The sequence below is a fragment of the Bombina bombina genome, chromosome 6 (assembly GCF_027579735.1).
Source record: "Bombina bombina isolate aBomBom1 chromosome 6, aBomBom1.pri, whole genome shotgun sequence".
NCBI lineage: Eukaryota > Metazoa > Chordata > Amphibia > Anura > Bombinatoridae > Bombina > Bombina bombina.
Window position 1 is genome coordinate 116,431,141 of NC_069504.1, and position 24,771 is coordinate 116,455,911.

Consider the following 24,771-nt stretch of genomic DNA (forward strand, 5'->3'; position numbering starts at 1 on the left):
TTCCGTCCCTGGCCAGGATAATTGATTTTGTATTGTAGTATTGTTTTTGAACATTTTGGGTATATACCGGTATATTATTATATTAATTTATATGTATTTATATATATATATATATATATATATATATATAAAATATGTTAGTCACGCACTCACCATTCTCAGGCTGCCCGGGTGCACTTTAATGGTTGTAAAAAATATATTTATAACCTGAAAGCTACTCACAACGACTTTTAAAAAATACAAGAAATGTTATTAACCCATGTTCATAAAAACAGATATTAACATTTCGGCCGAAACTGGAGCCTTTGTCAAGACAAAACTCAAAACTCCACCCATTTACCCCACAACCTATAATATATACAGCATATATATATAAGACCGCACTCACTGGACAGTCTTTGGTTCTGGTTGGTTTGAGCAATGGGAGACTGTCCTCGAAACATTATCTTTTTATTAAAAACATTTTTGTTTTGCACAAATTGCGGAATCTAGTGAGTGTGATCTATACTATATAGATATATAATACCCCCAGAAATACACTATATACACCGTTACCAATAAACCAGGGAACTCTGGGTAAGATATGCAAATTAGATATTCCAATAATCAGATATTCAGGCCCATATTTATCAAGCTCCGTACGGAGCTTGAAGGGCCGTGTTTCTGGCGAGTCTTCAGACTCGCCAGAAACACAAGTTATGAAGCAGCGGTCTAAAAAATAGACAGTATAATAGTCTTACAGGATAAGCTACCAATGAAATGTAAAACAATATGAAATTCCTGCTTTTAAATATTTCCTAATAAATATTCTCACCTTAAACTCTTTGCTCCTCTTCATAACCTTCTTAATCAACATTTTGTACCCACTACTAAATGAGCAGGTCTTGGGTAAGGATAGTCTCCTTTGAGTTGTCTTGCATGGAGTACTTGACGTGAGTGGGAGGAAGAGTAGAGAACATTTAAAAATAATCATTTTTTTTTTTTATTTTTTTTATTTTTTTTTATTTAAACATTGATGTATATTATGCCTGCTTGTTGATTATGAGATATATTGATATTTATATTAAAAGCTTATTATTATCATTTTCAATAATGTGTTTAATTGTGAAAATGTAATGACTGCAGTTTTGTTTATTCCTGGAGAAATCATTTAGCTTTATTTTTGCAGATCGCTGGTCTTATTTCAGCTCTGATTGTATTGATCGCTATTGTTGCACTTGGCAGACTCTTAGAGCCACTGCAAAAGGTATGTAAGGATTATATATTTTTTTAGCCAGTTGCTATTTTATTTGTTATCAGCTTTTGCTTCTCTTAGACTTTATTTGTCAATGTTATCTTAGGGGTCTTGTATTATTTTAAGGGGCTTATAAATATTAACCTGATGGATCTAAAGACTGGCGCTCAGACAAGATTATCTAAAAAGTTCCCTCAGTGATACAAGGTGCTTAACAAGGTTCTCTAAAGGTAGATTTTAACATTGATAGCTTTGTATCTCATAAAATATTGAGCATATTGAATTTGTATTAAAAACTAAAATTATGTTGAGTTGTAAAAGTATTTTCTAACTTGTGCCAAAAAATAGTATTTAAAGTAAATAGTAAAATGTGTATATAAAATGTAATTTAAAATAAAAAATATTTAAATAGTAACACAGACGTGAAAATCCAAAGGATCCCTTATATTTCTATTGTAAAATAAGTTTTGCAGCCTTGAAAGGTGGGCTGAACAGGGGCTTCCATGGGTGTGTATCATATTTTTATTGGAGTTTTCAATGAATATTCTAAGCATACTACACCTGCAAGTCTTGCTGTTTTCTCTCATGCAGAATGTAAGCTGAATGTAAGCTAAAGTGATGATAAATCCTAGCTTTCTGAATCGCTAGGATTTACTATTGGAACAAATAAAGGGGACATTCAGTCATGAAGTATAAAATACTTTATGCTGAAAGCTCTTTTATTTGTTTGCATCATTTGCCGCACTGAGCGGCTAAGGCAGCCCACGGCAGAACCCTATTTGGCTGAGAGGTGGAGTTTCCACCTCTTAACCAATAGCCGTGCGGGAAATCCGGCTTGGCGCTGAATTTATTTTGACTTGAGAGTTTCCCTTTAAAACAGGACATAGTACAATGTATTAGAGGTTTTTACTTTTTTTGCAAATGTATGTTCCTGCCTTGAATAAAACTAATTCTTAGATGTGGGAATTGCCCTCAACCAGAGCAATAGACCCCAAGGGCTGAGATATGTACAAACCTTCATTATTGGTTACTTTACTATCAGTTTATTCAGCTTATCTGGAAAAACAAAAATCCAGTTTGAGCCCTTATGTGAAAAGATTAGTCACTCCTGTTTTAGAGGTGCTTGTAACAGAAAATAAGTTCTATTCTAGCTCTTTAATACCTCTCCTTCCTTTCTTTAATTCCTCTCTTTTGTTTTATTTCAGTCAGTGTTGGCAGCTATTGTCATTGCCAACTTGAAAGGGATGTTCTGGCAGTTGGGTGATATACCTCGTTTATGGCGACAGAACAAGTGGGATTCCGTAAGTACCTTAACTTATGGAAATGCACCTTTTGGCAGGAATTAGCTCTTCATCAGGCATCCACAGTATAAAGGCTGTGATACACTGCAAGCGATGCGGCGCGAGGTGAAGCAGTTGCTTAGCACTGCGTGGCATCGCTTCTGAAGTTCAAATATTTAATCTCTGAGCGCGACCTGATGCAGCGGAGTGCTCAGTGATGAAAAGGCAGGACACAATGATCGCACACAGCCGCTTCTACACACTGTGCACTGCTTCACTTGCAGTGTGTCACAGCCTGAAAGGGAAATAATACTCATATGCTAAATCACTTGAAACTAATGCAGTATAACTGTAAAAAGCTGACAGAAAAATATCACCTAAGCATCTCTATGTAAAAAAAGAAGATATTTTACCTTACAATTTCCTCAGCTCAGCAGAGTAAGTTCTGTGTAAAAAGTTATACTCAGCTGCTGCTCAACTGCAGGTAAAAAAATAAAATAAATGAAGAAATGAACATCAGCCAATCAACATCAGCAGTGCTGAGGTCATGAACTCTTTTACTGTGATCTCATGAGATTTGACTTAGATTTCACTGTAAACTTCCTTAGACTGAATAGGGAAATAACATGAGAGTGCACGAGGCTCAATCCTTCGGCTGTCCCGGGACAGACATACTGATTTGCTGCTTAGAAGTCCTTTACAATGGGATGTGGCTAGTGAGGAATTTTTGAGGTAAAATATCTTTCTTTTTTACCTAGAGATATTCAGGTGATATTTTCTAGTCAGCTGCATCACTTTCAAATGTTTCAACATTTGGATATCATGGCCCTTTAAGTCAGTTACTGCAAGGATAAAATGTACATGTAAGGAATAATAAAGATGTAAAATAGATTTTTTTATTATATGGCAAACAAATGGTAATTTTCACATTTTATCTTGTATTTTAGTGTTAGCAATATATTAGATGATATACAATAAAAAAAATAGGGATGTATTTCAACACATTTATATACTTTTGTAGATGTTTATTGTATAAAGAAACTAAAACACACATGTTTCTGTTTTGTCTTTTCCAATCCAGTTTAAAGAGCTAAGCAAAGTGCTTTGTACAAGTTTTAGTTTTACATTGAGAAACGTTTTTTGCAGTCATAGAAGGATTTGCACTGTCCTTGTCAGTTGCGTGAATCCAATGTTAGCGAATAAGAACATGAGGTTTACTTTTTTTCTTGGCTAATCCTGACCCCATTAAAATATAAATTAAGAAGAAATATGTGTTGCTGTTGACTTGTAGCAGTAGCACTAACTACTACTTTATTTAAGTTTAAACTGCTGTGCAGTTGCTCCCCTGCTGGCCTGAAGATATCCCCCTTAGGAAATAGTGACAAATAAATTCCAAAAGACCTCCTTTAACAAATACCCCAGGTAACAATATATATATATATATATATATATATATATATATATATATATATATATATATATATATATATATATATATATATATATATATATATATTTTTTGTCACAATTGATTAGTCTGAAACAATTTCTTTGTCCATGCACATGTCTAATATATATTTTCATGTATATAAATGATTTCAGTGTTTATTTTACCAGCTGCTAACGGTAAACTTTCTTTATTGCAGGTTATTTGGGTTTTTACATGTATTGCAGCCATCATCCTGGGTCTTGATTTAGGACTGTTGGCCGGGTTAATTTTTGGATTATTGACAGTTGTTCTCCGTGTACAATTGTAAGTACAGTGGCTCTGCTTTCTGCAGTTATATAACACAATATGCAAGCAGCAAAGTAAAAAGTGTACAATAATTATGTGATAGACAATAGGAGCAGCTGAAACAACCTACTAAATCATAGTGTTAAAGGGAAAATTCAGATAGAACATATACGGTTTTAAAAAACTTTCCAATTAACTTCTATTATCTAATTTACTTAATTCTCTTGGTATCCTTTGATGAAAAGTATTTCTACATAGGGTCAGGAGCAGCATTGCAATACTGGGAACTAGCTGAACACATCAGGTGAGCCAATAACGAGGCATATATGTGTAGCCACCAATCAGCAGCTTGCTCCTAGTAGTGCATTGCTGCTCCTGACTAGTGATGTCGCAAACTGTTCGCCGGAGAACAGTTCCCGGCGATCTTAGCTTGTTCGCGTTCGCCGCCCCCTATTCGTCATCATTGAGGAAACTTTGACTCTGTATCTCACAGTCTGCAGACACATTTCAGCCAATCAGCAGCAGACACTCCCTCACAGACCCTCCCAGCTCCTGGGCAGCAGCCATTTTAGATTCATTACGATCCTGCTTTCTTAGTGAGAGGAGGTTTAGTGCTGCTGCTGCTGATTTTATAGGGAAATAGATAGCTAGGCTAGTGTATTTAGTGTCCACTACAGTCCTGAAGGACTCATCTAATCTCTGCTGTAAGGACAGCACCCCAAAAAGCCCTTTTTAGGGCTAGAACTTCAGTGTTTTTTTTTGTTGTAATTTTATTTGCATTTGCCTGCCTGTCAGCCTGTGTGTGAGGCTCACAGCATATACTGTGATTAGTGCCACCACTGATATCTGCTTAACATTAGTGTACATTTAAAAAAAAAAAACTTTTACATAATTTTGCTAGTGTAATCTAATTTCATTTTCTATCAGGCCTGTGTGTCAGGCCCACATCATATAATGTGATTAATTCTTCTGTGCCACCACTGATATCTGATTAACATTAGTGTAAATTTAAAAAAAAAAAAACTTTTACATCATTTTGCTAGTGTAATCTAATTTCATTTTCCATCAGGCCTGTGTGTCAGGCCCACATCATATACTGTGATTAATAGCTCTGTTTTCCACCACTTATATCTGGTGTAACATTAGTGTAAAAATTTTTTTTAAAAACTTTTACATCAGTCTTCTAGTGTTATTTAATTTTAGTTGCCAGGGCAGCCTGCCACTAGTGCCAGCCTGTGTGTCAGGTTGCCAGCATATACTGTGCCTACTTCCATCCTCAGTGCCACCACTCCTATCTGGTGTAACATTAGTTTATATTTTGTAAAAAAAACTTTTACATCAGTCTTCTAGTGTTATTTAATTTTAGTTGCCAGGCCAGCCTGCCACTAGTGCCAGCCTGTATGTCAGGCTGCCAGCATATACTGTGCCTACTTCCATCCTCAGTGCCACCACTCCTATCTGTTGTAACATTAGTGTAACTTTTAAAAAACAAAACTTTTACATCAGTCTGCTAGTGTTATTTAATTGCAGTTGCCTGTCTGCCAGCGTGTGTGCCAGGCCCACTTTCCAACTAGTGCCACAAATCATATTTGTTATAACAGTAGTGTAAATATTTAAAATAAAAACTTTTTGACTGTGAATCATCAGTCTGCTAGTGCAATTGAATTGCAGTTGCCTGCCTGCCAGTGTGTGTGCCAGGCCCACTTGCCAACTAGTGCCACCAATAATATTTGTTATAACAGTATTGTAAATATTTAAAAAAAAAACTTTTTTGACTGTGAAACATCAGTCAGCTAGTGTAATCTAATTGCAGTTGCCTGCCTCCCAGCGTGTGTGCCAGGCCCACTTGCCAACTAGTGCCACCAATCATATTTGTTATAACAGTAGTGTAAATATTTTAAAAAAAAACTTTTTTGACTGTGAATCATCAGTCTGCTAGTGTTATCTAATTGAAGTTGCCTGCCTGCCAGCGTGTGTGCCAGGCCCACTTGCCAACTAGTGCCACCAATCATATTTGTTATAACAGTATTGTAAATATTTAAAATAAAAACTTTTTTGACTGTGAATCATCAGTCTGCTAGTGCAATTGAATTGCAGTTGCCTGCCTGCCAGCGTGTGTGCCAGGCCCACTTGCCAACTAGTGCCACCAATCATATTTGTTATAACAATATTGTAAATATTTTTTTAAAAAAACTTTTTTGACTGTGAATCATCAGTCAGCTAGTGTAATCTAATTGCAATTGCCTGCCTGCCAGCGTGTGTGCCAGGCTCACTTGCCAACTAGTGCCACCAATCATATTTGTTATAACAGTAGTGTAAATATTTTAAAAAATAACTTTTTTGACTGGGAAACATCAGTCTGCTAGTGTAATCGAATTGAAGTTGCCTGCCTGCCAGCGTGTGTGCCAGGCCCACTTGCCAACTAGTGCCACCAATCATATTTGTTATAACAGTATTGTAAATATTTAAAATCAAAACTTTTTTGACTGTGAATCATCAGTCTGCTAGTGCAATTGAATTGCAGTTGCCTGCCTGCCAGCGTGTGTGCCAGGCCCACTTGCCAACTAGTGCCACCAATCATATTTGTTATAACAGTATTGTAAATATTTAAAATAAAAACTTTTTTGACTGTGAATCATCAGTCTCCTAGTGCAATTGAATTGCAGTTGCCTGCCTGCCAGCGTGTGTGCCAGGCCCACTTGCCAACTAGTGCCACCAATCATATTTGTTATAACAGTATTGTAAATATTTTAAAAAAAAATTTTGGACTGTGAAACATCAGTCAGCTAGTGTAATCTAATTGCAGTTGCCTGCCTCTCAGCATGTGTGCCAGGCCCACTTGCCAACTAGTGCCACCAATCATATTTGTTATAACAGTAGTGTAAATATTTAAAAAAAACTAAAACTTTTTTGACTGTGAAACATCAGTCTGCTAGTGTAATCTAATTGAGGTTGCCTGCCTGCCAGTGTGTGTGCCTGTAACACTCTTAATATGTATTTAGGAATAAATTATGTTTTGTTGCTCTATTGTATCAATGACTCAGAATCTATGAACTGAAACAGAGTGCAGATACTGTGAGCTAATTTATAAGAGTAGTTGAACAGAAAGGGAATTGAGAACTCAGAAATATAATACAACTGAGATTCAATTCAGTAATGAGAATCAGGTTAGGTAATGCAGATTTGCAGGATAATGATACAGGGATTGTATCAGAAACGCTACAGCGTATTTACACAGTTTATGCTGTTTATCTGAATGAAGATTATCAGTTCAATATAGCTTCACACACTCACACAGTTAAAAGCTATTTACACAGTGAACCGTAAGCTTGCAATAAAGCTTTCTCCCATGAGGCAGATCCACAGAGAACCGGAATGTAAAATAAAGTCACTGGCAGAATATTTAACGAAACTTGGCAGTTCAATGTAGAGGAAAACAAGCTTACCGCTAAACAGGTTGTACACAGCTTCTCTTAGTAAGAAAAAGTAGAAAGCACAGCTATGCTTCTTACCTGAGCGGGATGTGAGAGTCAGGGGTGAAGGACTGTGGGAGCGTGACTTACTTCCGGGTTTCGGTAGACGCTCCGTCACAGCTGAGATTCAATGGAGGTGAGAGCGGTTACACAGAAAGTGTAACAGGAGGGTTTTGGCTTCCGATATTTCCTGAAATCAAATATAAGGTGAAGGCAAAGAATTTGATGATTCTCAGTTAGTACTGAAATAAAGATTTGAATGAATAGACCTGAAATCTAATAAATTGTAAACTACAGAGAACTTAAGAAGTATGTTAGTTTACTTCAATTAACAGGCAGTTTGTGACTGTAGAAAGGGCGCTTAAATAGAGAAAGGATGTTGATGGGAGGGTTCCTCCTTAAAGGTATATTACATCTCCCCCCCTTCAAGGGAGCACCCCAGGAGAACCGGGATGAGGTCTGAGGGGGTAGCGACGATGAAACTTCCTCAAGAGTTCAGGAGCATGAATCTCGGATGCAAGCTGCCAGGAATTCTCCTCAGGACCATATCCTTTCCACTTTATGAGGTATTCCAGTCTTCTTCTCCTGATTCGGGAATCCAGAATTCTGTCTATCTCGAATTCCTCTTGGTCTTCAAGAATGGTTGGAGGTGGCAGGGTTATATGTAATCTTCCTAAATCTGATGTGTAAGGCTTAATAAGAGATACATGAAATGTATTATGAATTTTGTATTGCAGCAGAAGCTGAAGTCTGGCTGCATTAGGATTTATGACCTTATCAATGGTGAAGGGCCCTATATACTGATTTGCTAGTTTTTTGCTGGGTATTTGTAATCGTAAGTGTTTAGTAGAAAGAAGTACTTGATCACCTATCTTATATACTGGTGAAGGTCGTCGTCTCTGGTCATAGTAAAACTTTTGTCTGTTTTTTGCTTCAACTAGGTGGGATTTTAATGTTTTTAACCTGTCCTGTAGGTTGTTGAGGTAAGTAGAAGCACTTGGGAGTTAACTGCTGTAGTAGCTAAAGAGATAGAGATCGGGTGATAACCATAAGTGGCAAAAAAGGGGGTCATCTTTGTAGAAGATGATTCAGAATTGTTATAAGAAAATTCTGCCATAGGGAGATAAGAAACCCAGTCATCCTGTAGGTGTGTAATGTAGCATCTGAGGTACTGCTCTAACGTCTGGTTAAGTCGTTCAGTCAAACCGTTGGTTTGGGGGTGAAATGAGGTGGAATACCTACTATCAATTCTTAATAACTTACAAAGTGATCTCCAGAAAGCGGAGGTGAATTGGGACCCCCTGTCAGTAATAATGGTAGTTGGCAAACCATGTAATCGGACAATTGCTCTTATGAAGGCTTTAGCTGTTACCATAGCACTAGGTAAGGATTTAAGAGGGGTAAAATGGGCAAGTTTGGTCAACTGATCAACAACTACAAATATAGTATTATAGTGTTGGGAGTCAGGAAGTTCTACAATGAAGTCCATGGAGATGGTTGACCAAGGTTTATCAGGAATTGGTAGGGATGTTAATAATCCAATAGGTTTTTTGTGTTCGATTTTGTTTCTAGCACACACGTCACAGTCCATAACATATTCCTTGATGAAGTGATCCATCTGCGGCCACCAGAAATAGCGTCTTGTCAATTCGATGGTCTTTTGGATACCGGTATGTCCAGATAGTATACTGTCATGGCTGTGGGATAAGATGAGTGTTCTTAAGGAGTGTGGGATGTAAAGTCTTCCCTTGTGATACAATAGTCCTGAAACAGTGTCCTTTATACAATTGGGGGGTACATAGTCTTCTCTGTTCAAGGCAGAAAGAATTTCTGTCTCTAAACTTGTGAGAAGTCCCAGGAACCTCTCTTCAGGAATTATAGGTCTCATGTTTGTGGGACTTTGATGGTGTTCGTGTTGCCTAGATAAGGCGTCAGCTTTTACATTAGCACTTCCTGGTCTGTAGGTAATTTGGAAATTAAACCGATCCATAAAAAGGGCCCATCTGACTTGACGGGAAGAGAGGGTCTTGTTGTTTTTTAGATATTCTAAATTTTTATGATCGGTATAAACCAAAAAAGGTTCAGATGTTCCCTCTAAAAGATGTCTCCAGTGCTCTAGAGCTCTTTTTATTGCTAACAATTCCTTATCACCAACAGTGTAATTTTCTTCTGCTGGTAGGAAGGTCTTTGAATAGAAAGCGATTGGATGTATTAGTTTAGTGATGCAATTAGGTTGGGATAACACAGCACCAATGCCGGAATTCGAAGCATCTACCTCTAGGATGAAGGTTTGATTGTAATCTGGTAATGCTAAAACAGGTGCTGTGGAAAAAAGGCTTTTTAAGGTTGTAAAAGCTTCCTGTGTCTCTTTTGTCCATAGAAATCTTCGTTTGTTACTAGTTAACTGAGTTAGAGGTTTTACAACAGAGGAGAAATCTTTTATAAATCTCCTGTAAAAATTTGCAAACCCCAGAAACCTCTGGAGTGTGCGTACGGTGGTGGGTCTTGGCCACTCCATCACAGCTTTAATTTTTTGGGGATCCATTTCAATTTGATTGGGTGATAGAATATAACCCAAGAACTTGATTTCTGATACATGAAACAAGCATTTTTCTAATTTGGCATATAATCTGTGGTGTCTTAATCTTGTTAATACCCAACTGACATGTTTCTGGTGGTCTTTTAAGTTTTTAGAGTAAATTAGAATATCATCTAAATAGATGATTACACATGTATCTATGAGATCTTGAAAAATCTCATTCACAAAATGTTGAAACGTTGCCGGAGCATTGCATAGTCCAAAAGGCATGACATTGTATTGGAAGAGACCATACCTGGTACGGAATGCAGTCTTCCATTCGTCTCACTTCTTTATGCGGATGAGGTTGTAGGCACCCTTTAAATCTAGTTTTGTGAATATTGTAGCTCCGGTTAATCTCTCCAGTAATTCGGGGATTAGAGGCAGAGGGTACCGATTTTTTATTGTTATTTTGTTTAAGGCTCGATAATCAATTATTGGGCGCAAAGTCCCGTCTTTGTTCTTAACAAAGAACATCCCAGCTGCTGCTGGGGAGGTGGAATGCGAAATAAAACCTTTCCTAAGATTTTCATCCAGATAAGAACGTAAGTCTTGTAATTCTTTTTGATTCATGGGGTATATCTTCCCATGTGGAATTTGTGAATCAGGGATAATGTCTATAGGACAATCAAACACCCTATGTGGTGGGAGGTTTTCTGCATCTTTTAGATTAAACACGTCAACCAGGTCCTGATAAACTTCTGGAACCCCTTGATCAAGTGCTGCTATAGTACAGTGAGGGTAACAAGTATCGGTGCAATAGGTAGACTGGAGTTTAATTATGTGGGTTTTCCAATCAATCTCAGGGTTATGTGTTTCTAACCATAAATACCCTAAAACTATTGAATGGTGTGCAATTGGTAATATATCGAAAGATAGATATTCAGTGTGTCCCCCTAATGTAGTTATTAACAACGGTATGGTGTTATGAGTAATCGGCCCATTCTGTGTAAATGTACCATCAATCAACTTCACAAAAATTGGGTTTTGTTTACACACCGTGGGAATTTTATTAGTCACAACAAAATCAGTGTCAATATATATACCAGTCGCCCCAGAATCTATGAGTCCTTCAGTCTGTAGGTTGCATTGATCCCACTGTAAAGAGAAAGGTAATATTAGCTGATGGGTCTTGTGGGTATTATGTGTTTGTGTAATTGAAAGTATCTTACCCTTTTTCTGTTTGGCTAGAAGAGGGCAAGCACTCACTGAATGTTCCTTATGGGCACAGTATAAGCATAGGTTTGAGAGTTTCCTTCTTATCTTTTCTTCAGGAGTGAGAGGTCCTCGAATAGTTCCTATTTCCATGGGAGTAGAATGAGATGGAGGTTTTTCTTGAGTAACTTGGATAGGGTAAGAGCGTCTGGGGGCACTTTCAAACGCCATCCTCTCAGCTTTTCGCTCTCTCAATCTTCTATCCAGTGTGATACACAATTTAGTGAGTGATGATAGACTCTCAGGCATGTCGAGCCTTGATAGTTCATCCTTGAGGCTTTCTGATAGTCCAAGCCTGAACTGGTTTCTCAGGCTAACCTCGTTCCATAATGAGTCAGAGGCCCACATCTGGAAGTCGGTGATGTATTCCTCGACTGTTCTTTTCCCTTGTTTGAGGGCACGTAATTTTGAATCAGCAATAATCTGAGTATTTGTGTCCTCGTATAAGGTAGACATGGCGGAAAATAAATCTTGTAGAGAATCCAATATTGGATCGTTTGCTTCGAACAATCTGTTGGCCCAGGTCCTGGGTTCCCCTAAAAGGTAGGAAATGGTGGTACAAACCTTTATTCTCTCACAATGGTAAGTCCTGGGTCTGAGAGAATAAAGCAAGTTGCAAGCATTCTTAAAGTCTCTGAATGTTGCACGTTTGCCTGAAAAAGGAACAGGAGGCTGAATCTGGGGTTCAGGTATTTCCTGCTCTTTTGGAGACAGGTATTCTTTGAGGAGTGCTTTTAAAGCAGTATTCTCTGCACGTACTTCGCTTAGCCCATGTGCCAAGTAATCCAATTTTTGGTGTATATTTGAGATTTCAGTTTTTATCTCTTGTGGATCCATGGCTGGTTAAATACTTATGCAGAGTCAATGGCCTGTTAATTCTGTAACACTCTTAATATGTATTTAGGAATAAATTATGTTTTGTTGCTCTATTGTATCAATGACTCAGAATCTATGAACTGAAACAGAGTGCAGATACTGTGAGCTAATTTATAAGAGTAGTTGAACAGAAAGTGAATTGAGAACTCAGAAATATAATACAACTGAGATTCAATTCAGTAATGAGAATCAGGTTAGGTAATGCAGATTTGCAGGATAATGATACAGGGATTGTATCAGAAACACTACAGCGTATTTACACAGTTTATGCTGTTTATCTGAATGAAGATTATCAGTTCAATATAGCTTCACACACTCACACAGTTAAAAGCTATTTACACAGTGAACCGTAAGGTTGCAATAAAGCTTTCTCCCATGAGGCAGATCCACAGAGAACCGGAATGTAAAATAAAGTCACTGGCAGAATATTTAACGAAACTTGGCAGTTCAATGTAGAGGAAAACAAGCTTACCGCTAAACAGGTTGTACACAGCTTCTCTTAGTAAGAAAAAGTAGAAAGCACAGCTATGCTTCTTACCTGAGCGGGATGTGAGAGTCAGGGGTGAAGGACTGTGGGAGCGTGACTTACTTCCGGGTTTCGGTAGACGCTCCGTCACAGCTGAGATTCAATGGAGGTGAGAGCGGTTACACAGAAAGTGTAACAGGAGGGTTTTGGCTTCCGATATTTCCTGAAATCAAATATAAGGTGAAGGCAAAGAATTTGATGATTCTCAGTTAGTACTGAAATAAAGATTTGAATGAATAGACCTGAAATCTAATAAATTGTAAACTACAGAGAACTTAAGAAGTATGTTAGTTTACTTCAATTAACAGGCAGTTTGTGACTGTAGAAAGGGCGCTTAAATAGAGAAAGGATGTTGATGGGAGGGTTCCTCCTTAAAGGTATATTACAGTGCCAGGCCCACTTGCCAAGCCAAATAGTGCCACCAATCATATTTGTTATAACAGTATTGTAAATATTTAAAATCAAAACTTTTTTGACTGTGAATCATCAGTCTGCTAGTGCAATTGAATTGCAGTTGCCTGCCTGCCTGCCAGCGTGTGTGCCAGGCCCACTTGCCAACTAGTGCCACTAATCATATTTGTTATAACAGTATTGTAAATATTTAAAAAAAAACTTTTTTGACTGTGAATCATCAGTCTGCTAGTGCAATTGAATTGCAGTTGCCTGCCTGCCTGCCAGCGTGTGTGCCAGGCCCACTTGCCAACTAGTGCCACTAATCATATTTGTTATAACAGTATTGTAAATATTTAAAAAAAAAACTTTTTTGACTGTGAATCATCAGTCTGCTAGTGCAATTGAATTGCAGTTGCCTGCCTGCCTGCCAGCGTGTGTGCCAGGCCCACTTGCCAACTAGTGCCACTAATCATATTTGTTATAACAGTATTGTAAATATTAAAAAAAAAAAACTTTTTTGACTGTGAAACATCAGTCAGCTAGTGTAATCTAATTGCAGTTTCCTGCCTGCCAGCGTGTGTGCAAGGCCCACTTGCCAACTAGTGCCACCAATCATATTTGTTATAACAGTAGTGTTAATATTTTAAGAAATAACTTTTTTGACTGTGAAACATCAGTCTGCTAGTGTAATCTAATTGAAGTTGCCTGCCTGCCAGCGTGTGTGCCAGGCCCACTTGCCAACTAGTGCCACCAATCATATTTGTTATAACAGTATTGTAAATATTTAAAATCAAAACTTTTTTGACTGTGAATCATCAGTCTGCTAGTGCAATTGAATTGCAGTTGCCTGCCTGCCAGCGTGTGTGCCAGGCCCACTTGCCAACTAGTGCCACCAATCATATTTGTTATAACAGTATTGTAAATATTTAAAATCAAAACTTTTTTGACTGTGAATCATCAGTCTGCTAGTGCAATTGAATTGCAGTTGCCTACCTGCCAGCGTGTGTGCCAGGCCCACTTGCCAAATAGTGCCACCAATCATATTTGTTATAACAGAAGTGTAAATATTTAATAAAAAAACTTTTTTGACTGTGAATCATCAGTCTGCTATTGTAATCTAATTGAAGTTGCCTGCCTGCCAGCGTGTGTGCCAAGCTCCATTTGCCAAGTTAGTGGCACCACTCATATTTGTTGTAACATTAGTGTAAATATTTCAAACAAAAACCTTTTTGACTGTGAAACATCAGTCAGCTAGTGCAATCTAATTGCAGTTGCCTGCCTGCCAGTGTGTGTGCCAGTCCCACTTGCCAACTAGTGCCACCACTCATATTTGTTATAACAGTAGTGTCAATATTTAATAAAAAAACTTTTTTGACTGTGAAACATCAGTCTACTATTGTAATCTAATTGAAGTTGCCTGCCTGCCAGCGTGTGTGCCAGGCCCACTTGCCAAGTTAGTGGCACCACTCATATTTGTTGTAACAGTACTTTTAATATTTAAAAAATAAACATTTTTGACTTTGAAACATCAGTCTGCTTTTTTGTGTCAGGCTCACAGCGTATACTGTGCCCACTTGCCCAGTGCCACCACTCATACCTTGTTTAATAGTAGTGTAAGTGTACATTTAAAAAAAATAAACCTTTTGGATTGTGAAACATCAGTCTGCTTTTTTGTGTCCGGCTCACAGCTTATACTGTGCCCACTTGCCCAGTGCCACCACTTATATCTTGTTTAATATTAGTGTAAGTGTACATTAAAAAAAAAAATTGGATTGTGAAACATCAGTCTGCTTTTTTGTGTCAGGCTCACAGCGTATACTGTGCCCACTTGCCCAGTGCCACTGCCACCACTCATAATTTGTTTAATAGTAGTGTAAGTGTACATTTTAAAAAAAATGACAGACAGAGGCAGGCCACCCCGCAGGTGCCGTCGTGGTCGTGGTGCTGTGATTCCCTTAGACCCTACAACTATGCACAGTGTTCAGAGGCCATGTGCCATGGACGCGAAAAGTTCTGAGGAGGACCTAGTTGAATGGCTAACACAGGACACCCAATCTTCTACAGCTTCCGCTCCTAACCTTGACGCACCATCCACCTCCAGCTTAGCTTCGGGCACCGGCTCTCAAGTGACCAGTGCCACTCGCCCGTCTGCCGCCACCACCAACCCTAGCACCACAGCCGCTTCAATTGATCTGTCAGAGGAGTTATTGACACATCAGTTGGAAGAAATGAGTGATGGGCAACCATCATTGACAGAGGATGTAGATAACAGTGATATGTCTCAGTCAGGCAGCATTACAGACATGGACGTACGGTGTGATGATGATGATGATGTTGTACCCACTGCTGCTTCCTTTGTTGATTTGTCAGATACAAGTGAAGCGGTTGATGATGATGTGTCCGTGGATGTCACGTGGGTGCCCGCTAGAAGAGAAGAAGAAGATTCCTAAAATCAATGCCATACCTGTACTCTATTGTGCAAAAGGATGGCATATGTGGTGTTTCATGCTGTTGTGCCTGTTCAGGGTCGTGGACCATCGTATAAAAAGGCTGAAGGAGAACGACCTGTACTGGGTGTCCAAGCATCTTTTTCCATCTCCCGGTTCATTCCTAAAAATTGTCTTGGGGTTCCTAAAATCAATGCCATACCTGTGCTCTATTGTGCAAAAGGATGGCATATGTGGTGTTTCATGCTGTTGTGCCTGTTGAGGGTCGTGGACCCTCGTATAAAAAGGCTGAAGGAGAACGACCTGTACTGGGTGTCCAAGCATCTTTTTCCATCTCCCGGTTCCTTCCTAAAAATTGTCTTGGGGTTCCTAAAATCAATGCCATACCTGTACTCTATTGTGCAAAAGGATGGCCTATGTGGTGTTTCATGCTGTTGTGCTTGTTCAGGGTCGTGGACCATCGTATAAAAAGGCTGAAGGAGAACGACCTGTACTGGGTGTCCAAGCTTGTTTTTTGTTCAATTTCCCGGTTCATAAAAATTATCTCCGGGTTCCTAAAATCGATGCCATACCTGTACTCTATTGTGCAAAAGGATGGCATATGTGGTGTTTCATACTGTTGTGCCTGTTGAGGGTCGTGGACCATCGTATAAAAAGGCTGAAGGAGAATGACCTGTACTGGGTGTCCAAGCATGTTTTTTGTTCAATTTCTCGGATCCTAAAAATTATCTCCGGGTTCCTAAAATCGATGCCATACCTGTACTCTATTGTGCAAAAGGATGGCATATGTGGTGTTTCATGCTGTTGTGCCTGTTGAGGGTCGGGGCGGACCATCGTATAAAAAGGCTGAAGGAGAAAGACCTGTACTGGGTGTCCAAGCATGTTTTTTGTTCAATTTCCTGGTTCCTAAAAATTTTCTCCGGGTTCCTAAATTCGATGCCATACCTGTACTCTATTGTGCAAAAGGATGGCATATCTGGTGTTTCATGCTGTTGTGCCTGTTGAGGGTCGTGGACCATCGTATAAAAAGGCTGAAGGAGAACGACCTGTACTGGGTGTCAAAGCATCTTTTTCCATCTCCCGGTTCCTTCCTAAAAATTGTCTCGGGGTTCCTAAAATCTATGCCATACCTGTACTCTATTGTGCAAAAGGATGGCATATGTGGTGTTTCATGCTGTTGTGCCTGTTGAGGGTCGTGGACCATCGTATAAAAAGGCTGAACGAGAACGACCTGTACTGGGTGTCCAAGCATCTTTTTCCATCTCCCGGTTCCTAAAAATGATCTCCGGGTTCCTAAAATCGATGCCATACCTGTACTCTATTGTGCAAAAGGATGGCATATGTGGTGTTTCATGCTGTTGTGCCTGTTGAGGGTCGTGGACCATCGTATAAAAAGGCTGAAGGAGAACGACCTGTACTGGGTGTCCAAGCATCTTTTTCCATCTCCCAGTTCCTAAAAATGATCTCCAGGTTCCTAAAATCAATGCCATACCTGTACTCTATTGTGCAAAATGATGGCATATGTGGTGTTTCATGCTGTTGTGCCTGTTGAGGGTCGGGGACCCAAGTATAAAAAAGCTGAAGGAGGGCGACCTGTACTGGGTGTCCAAGCATCTTTTTCCATCTCCGGTTCCTAAAAATTATCTCCGGGTTCCTAAAATCGATGCCATACCTTTACTCTATTGTGCAAAAGGATGGCATATGTGGTGTTTCATGCTGTTGTGCCTGTGGAGGGTCGGGGACCCTCGTATAAAAAGCTGAAGGAGAACGACCTGTACTGGGTGTCCAAGCATCTTTTTCCATCTCCTGGTTCCTAAAAATTATCTCCGGGTTCCTAAAATCGATGCCATACCTTTACTCTATTGTGCAAAAGGATGGCATATGTGGTGTTTCATGCTGTTGTGCCTGTTGAGGGTCGGGGACCCAAGTATAAAAAGGCTGAAGGAGAACGACCTGTACTGGGTGTCCAAGCATTTTTTTCCATCTCCCGGTTCCTAAAAATGATCTCCGGGTTCCTAAAATCGATGCCATACCTGTACTCTATTGTGCAAAAGGATGGCATATGTGGTGTTTCATGCTGTTGTGCCTGTTGAGGGTCGGGGACCCAAGTATAAAAAGGCTGAAGGAGCCATACCTGTATTCTATTGTGCAATAGGAAGTAACCTTACCATGGGTCCCAGCCCGCATGTTTTATTGTTATACTTTGTCAGGGTAATCTGGCAGGCCATATAGACCTCCCCCGATAGGGGGAGTAATAGGGATTAAACTGCTAAGAATAGTACTACTTAACACAACCTAGTTACCGTGGGACCCAGACCGCATGTTTTATTGTTATACTTTGTCAGGGTAATCAGGCAGGCCATATAGACCTCCCCTGATAGGGGGAGTAACAGGGATTAAACTGCTAAGAATAGTACTACTTAACACAACCTAGTTACCATGGGTCCCAGACCGCATGTTTTATTGTTATACTTTGTCAGGGTAATCAGGCAGGCCATATAGACCTCCCCCGATAGGGGGAGTAACAGGGATTAAACTGCTAAGAATAGTACTACTTAACACAACCTAGTTACCATGGGTCCCAGGACCCAGACCACATGTTTTGTTGTTATACTTTGTCAGGGTAATCATGCAGGCCATAAAGACCTCCCCAGATAGGGGGAGTAACAGGTATTAAACTGCTAAGAACAGTACTACTTAACACAACCTAGTTACCATGGGTCCCAGGACCCAGACCACATGTTTTGTTGTTATACTTTGTCAGGGTAATCATGCAGGCCATATAGACCTCCCCCGATATGGGGAGTAACAGGTATTAAACTGCTAAGAACAGTACTACTTAACACAAACTAGTTACCATGGGTCCCAGGACCCAGACCACATGTTTTGTTGTTATACTTTGTCAGGGTAATCATGCAGGCCATACAGACCTCCCCCAATATGGGGAGTAACAGGGATTAAACTGCTAAGAACAGTACTACTTAACACAACCTAGTTACCATGGGTCCTAGACCACATGTTTTGTTGTTATACTTTGTCAGGGTAATCATGCAGGCCATATAGACCTCCGCAGATAGGTGGAGTAACAGGTATTAAACTGCTAAGAACAGTACTAATTAACACAACCTAGTTACCATGGGTCCCAGACCGCATGTTTTGTTGTTATACTTTGTCAGGGTAATCATGCAGGCCATATAGACCTCCCCCGATAGGGGGAGTTACAGGGATTAAAGTGCTAAGAATTGTACTACTTAACACAACCTAGTTACCATGGGTCCCAGACCGCATGTCTTGTTATACTTTGTCAGGGTAATCATGCAGGCCATATAGACATCCCCAGATAGGGGGAGTAACAGGTATTAAAGTGCTAAGAATAGTACTAATATAAACACAACCTAGTTACCATGGGTCCCAGACCGCATGTTTTGTTGTTATAATTTATCAGGAAAATCAAGGCCATATAGAACTCCCCCGATAGGGGGAGTTACAGCCATTAAAGTGCTAAGAATAGTACTACTTAACACAACCTAGTTACCATGGGTCCGAGACCGCATGTTTTGTTGTTATACTTTGTCAGGGTAATCATGCAGGCCATATAGACCTCCCCCGATATGGGGAGTAACAGGGATTAAACTGCTAAGAACAGTGCTACTTAACACAACCTAGTTGCCATGGGTCCCAGACCGCATGTCTTGTTGTTATACTTTGTCAGGGTAATCATGCAGGCCATATAGACCTCCCCAGATAGGGGGAGTAACAGGTATTAAACTGCTAAGAACAGTACTACTTAACACAACCTAGTTACCATGGGTCCCAGACCGCATGTCTTGTTATACTTTGTCTGGGTAATCATGCAGGCCATATAGACCTCCCCAGATAGGGGGAGTAACAGGTATTAAAGTGCTAAGAATAGTATTAATATAAACACAACCTAGTTACCATGGGTCCCAGACCGCATGTTTTGTTGTTATACTTTATCAGTAAAATCAAGGCCATATAGAACTCCCCTGATGGGGGGAGTTACAGCCATTAAAGTGCTAAGAATAGTACTACTTAACACAACCTAGTTACCATGGGTCCGAGACCGCATGTTTTGTTGTTATACTTTGTCAGGGTAATCATGCAGGCCATATAGACCTCCCCAGATAGGGGGAGTAACAGGTATTAAACTGCTAAGAACAGTACTACTTAACACAACCTAGTTACCATGGGTCCCAGACCGCATGTCTTGTTATACTTTGTCTGGGTAATCATGCAGGCCATATAGACCTCCCCAGATAGGGGGAGTAACAGGTATTAAAGTGCTAAGAATAGTACTAATATAAACACAACCTAGTTACCATGGGTCCCAGACCGCATGTTTTGTTGTTATACTTTATCAGTAAAATCAAGGCCATATAGAACTCCCCTGATGGGGGGAGTTACAGCCATTAAAGTGCTAAGAATAGTACTACTTAACACAACCTAGTTACCATGGGTCCGAGACCGCATGTTTTGTTGTTATACTTTGTCAGGGTAATCATGCAGGCCATATAGACCTCCCCAGATAGGGGGAGTAACAGGTATTAAACTGCTAAGAACAGTACTACTTAACACAACCTAGTTACCATGGGTCCCAGACCGCATGTCTTGTTATACTTTGTCTGGGTAATCATGCAGGCCATATAGACCTCCCCAGATAGGGGGAGTAACAGGTATTAAAGTGCTAAGAATAGTACTAATATAAACACAACCTAGTTACCATGGGTCCCACACCGCATGTTTTGTTGTTATACTTTATCAGTAAAATCAAGGCCATATAGAACTCCCCTGATGGGGGGAGTTACAGCCATTAAAGTGCTAAGAATAGTACTACTTAACACAACCTAGTTACCATGGGTCCGAGACCGCATGTTTTGTTGTTATACTTTGTCAGGGTAATCATGCAGGCCATATAGACCTCCCCAGATAGGGGGAGTAACAGGTATTAAACTGCTAAGAACAGTACTACTTAACACAACCTAGTTACCATGGGTCCCAGACCGCATGTCTTGTTATACTTTGTCTGGGTAATCATGCAGGCCATATAGACCTCCCCCGATAGGGGGAGTAACAGGTATTAAAGTGCTAAGAATAGTACTAATATAAACACAACCTAGTTACCATGGGTCCCAGACCGCATGTTTTGTTGTCATACTTTATCAGTAAAATCAAGGCCATATAGAACTCCCCTGATGGGGGGAGTTACAGCCATTAAAGTGCTAAGAATAGTACTACTTAACACAACCTAGTTACCATGGGTCCGAGACCGCATGTTTTGTTGTTATACTTTGTCAGGGTAATCATGCAGGCCATATAGACCTCCCCCGATATGGGGAGTAACAGGGATTAAACTGCTAAGAACAGTACTACTTAACACAACCTAGTTGCCATGGGTCCCAGACCGCATGTCTTGTTGTTATACTTTGTCAGGGTAATCATGCAGGCCATATAGACCTCCCCCGATAGGGGGAGTAACAGGGATTAAACTGCTAAGAATAGTACTACTTAACACAACCTAGTTACCGTGGGTCCCAGACCGCATGTTTTATTGTTATACTTTGTCAGGGTAATCAGGCAGGCCATATAGACCTCCCCCGATAGGGGGAGTAACAGGGATTAAACTGCTAAGAATAGTACTACTTAACACAACCTAGTTACCATGGGTCCCAGACCGCATGTTTTATTGTTATACTTTGTCAGGGTAATCAGGCAGGCCATATAGACCTCCCCCGATAGGGGGAGTAACAGGGATTAAACTGCTAAGAATAGTACTACTTAACACAACCTAGTTACCATGGGTCCCAGGACCCAGACCACATGTTTTGTTGTTATACTTTGTCAGGGTAATCATGCAGGCTATACAGACCTCCCCCAATATGGGGAGTAACAGGGATTAAACTGCTAAGAACAGTACTACTTAACACAACCTAGTTACCATGGGTCCCAGACCACATGTTTTGTTGTTATACTTTGTCAGGGTAATCATGCAGGCCATATAGACCTCCCCAGATAGGGGGAGTAACAGGTATTAAACTGCTAAGAACAGTACTACTTAACACAACCTAGTTACCATGGGTCCCAGACCGCATGTTTTGTTGTTATACTTTGTCAGGGTAATCATGCAGGCCATATAGACCTCCCCCGATAGGGGGAGTTACAGGGATTAAAGTGCTAAGAATTGTGCTACTTAACACAACCTAGTTACCATGGGTCCCAGACTGCATGTTTTGTTGTTATACTTTGTCAGGGTAATCATGCAGGCCATATAGACCTCCCCCGATATGGGGAGTAACAGGTATTAAACTGCTAAGAACAGTACTACTTAACACAACCTAGTTACCATGGGTCCCAGACCGCATGTCTTGTTATACTTTGTCAGGGTAATCATGCAGGCCATATAGACTTCCCCAGATAGGGGGAGTAACAGGTATTAAAGTGCTAAGAATAGTACTAATATAAACACAACCTAGTTACCATAGGTCCCAGACCGCATGTTTTGTTGTTATACTTTATCAGGAAAATCAAGGCCATATAGAACTCCCCTGATAGGGGGAGTTACAGCCATTAAAGTGCTAAGAATAGTACTACTTAACGCAACCTTGTTACCATGGGTCCCAGACCGCATGTCTTGTTGTTATACTTTGTCAGGGTAATCATGCAGGCCATATAGACCTCCACCCATAGGGGGAGTAACGGGGATTAAACTGCTAAGAATAGTACTACTTAACACAACCTAGTTACCATGGGTCCCCGACCGCATGCTTTATTGTTATACTTTGTCAGGGTAATTATATATCTATCAAATCTATCTATTTATCTTCTATTGATTCTATTTAACTATCAATCTATGTATATTTCTCTATCAAATCTATCTATCTCATGGCCGGACTGTTTTGTGACAGCCACTTGTGTTTCGGCCAAATTTGAAGTAGGAGGACAGACCAAGCATCTTCTTCCATCTCCCTGTTCCGAAAATCAAGGCCATATAGAACTCCCCCGATAGGGGGAGTAACAGGTATTAAAGTGCTAAGAATAGTACTACTTAACACAACCTAGTTACCATGGGTCTCAGACCGCATGTTTTATTATTATACTTTGTCAGGGTAATTATATATCTATCAAATCTATCTATTTATCTTCTATCGATTCTATCTAACTATCTATGTATATCTATCTATCAAATCTATCTATCTTGTGGCCGGACTGATTTGAGACAGCCACTTGTGTTTAGGCCAAATTTGAAGTAGGAGGACAGACCAATCATCTTCTTCCATCTCCCTGTTCCAAAAATGCAGGCCATATAGACCTCCCCCGATAGGGGGAGTAACAGGTAGTAAACTGCTAAGAATAGTACTACTTAACACACCACGGGTCCCAGACCGCATGTCTTATTGTTATACTCTGTCAGGGAAATTATATATCTATCAAGTCTATCTATTTATCTATCGAATCTATCTAACTATCAATCGTATCTATCAAATATATTTTGCATCTATTGATCTATGTAATTCGTATCTATCAAATGTATATTGCATCTTTTGATCTATGTAATTCGTATCTATCAAATGTATATTGCATCTATTGATCTATGTAATTCGTATCTATCAAATGTATATTGCATCTATTGATCTATGAAATTTGTATCTATCATATGTATATTGCATCTATTGATCTATGTAATCTATGTATCTATCTATCTATCAAATCTATCTATCTTGTGGTTGTGCAAATGGACTGTTTGTGGTTGTTTGCGGTGCGTTACACGGGGAGTTTGGTCTGTCACTGTGAAGCGGGCGTAACCCTTACACTACCTGATCGATACAACATCATACCTGATGTTTTAAAGCACGTTATTCAAATTTTTGTTTAGGAATGTTAGGTGATTTATGCCCTTTATGGGTTAAAACCAGACTCTGCATCAACTATGTAATTTTCCGTGGGAGTTTTGCCATGGATCCCCCTCCAGCATGCCACAGTCCAGGTGTTAGTCCCCTTGAAACAACTTTTCCATCACTATTGTGGCCAGAAAGAGTCCTTGTGGGTTTTAAAGATTGCCTGCCTATTGAAGTCAATGGCAGTTGGCGCGGTTCGCTGGTTCGCGAACAGTAGCGGAAGTTCGAGTCCGCCGTTCGCGAACCGAAATTTTAAGGTTCGCGACATCACTACTTCTGACCCTACCTAGTAAATTAGATAATAAAAGTAAATTAGAAAGCTAAAAGCTGTTTAACCCGTCAACGACCGCGACTTACCCTTAACGTTGCTGCTTGTTAAGGGATTGTCTGGCTATAAAAGCTCGGGTTTTGCCGTAAGCGGCAAGACCACGCTATTGGAACCTCCCTCCTGAAGGCTTGCTAAAATAGCGTGGCACCCCCATAGAAAGACCAGGTCATTAAAGGGTTAAATTTGTATGCTCTATCTGAATCATGAGAATGAACTTCTATTATCAAATTTCCTTTGTTCATCTGGTATCTTTTGTTGAAAGTCATACTCTTCAAAAAAGGATGCTAAGAGAATGAAGCACATTTGATATAGAAGCAAATTGGAAAATTGTTAAAAATCCCATGCTCTATCATGAAAGTTTAATCTTGACTTTACTATCCCATTAAGGGCTAGATTACGAGTGGCGCACTAACTGTTGTGCACGAGCGATATCAGGTTTTTATTGTTTTTTTCTATGTTATGGTAATAACTTGTATAATATGAGCGGAAAGTAAATGTGTTTGCTCAAGCACAATCACGATTTATGCATGTTGGGTTAGCGCGACTTAATAGCTTGCGTAAAGGGTACGGGAAGAAAAAAGTTGCATTAATCACAACATAAATACACTTAAAAGTACAGTTACACTCATATAAACACTATCTGATAAATATCATTAAAAAAATATATTAAAAAAGTTATAAAGGCTCAAAGATATATAGTATAAGGTTTTTGACAAACAAAAAAATCTGAAAAGAGCTTTAACATATATATGCATTCATAGACATGTCTAAAT

At 39.7% G+C, this 24,771-nt stretch overlaps 1 protein-coding gene across 1 annotated transcript in view; it reads left to right on the forward strand.

Annotated features, from left to right (window-relative positions):
• The window catches only part of LOC128662692 (pendrin-like), a 66,085-nt gene that overhangs the window by 28,403 nt on the left and 12,911 nt on the right, over nucleotides 1–24,771 (forward strand). Inside the window, exons 11-13 of the mRNA XM_053716575.1 lie at nucleotides 1,169–1,246; nucleotides 2,440–2,535; nucleotides 4,161–4,267. Coding sequence (XP_053572550.1) covers nucleotides 1,169–1,246; nucleotides 2,440–2,535; nucleotides 4,161–4,267 — 281 coding nt within the window. The remainder of the gene's footprint in view (nucleotides 1–1,168; nucleotides 1,247–2,439; nucleotides 2,536–4,160; nucleotides 4,268–24,771) is intronic.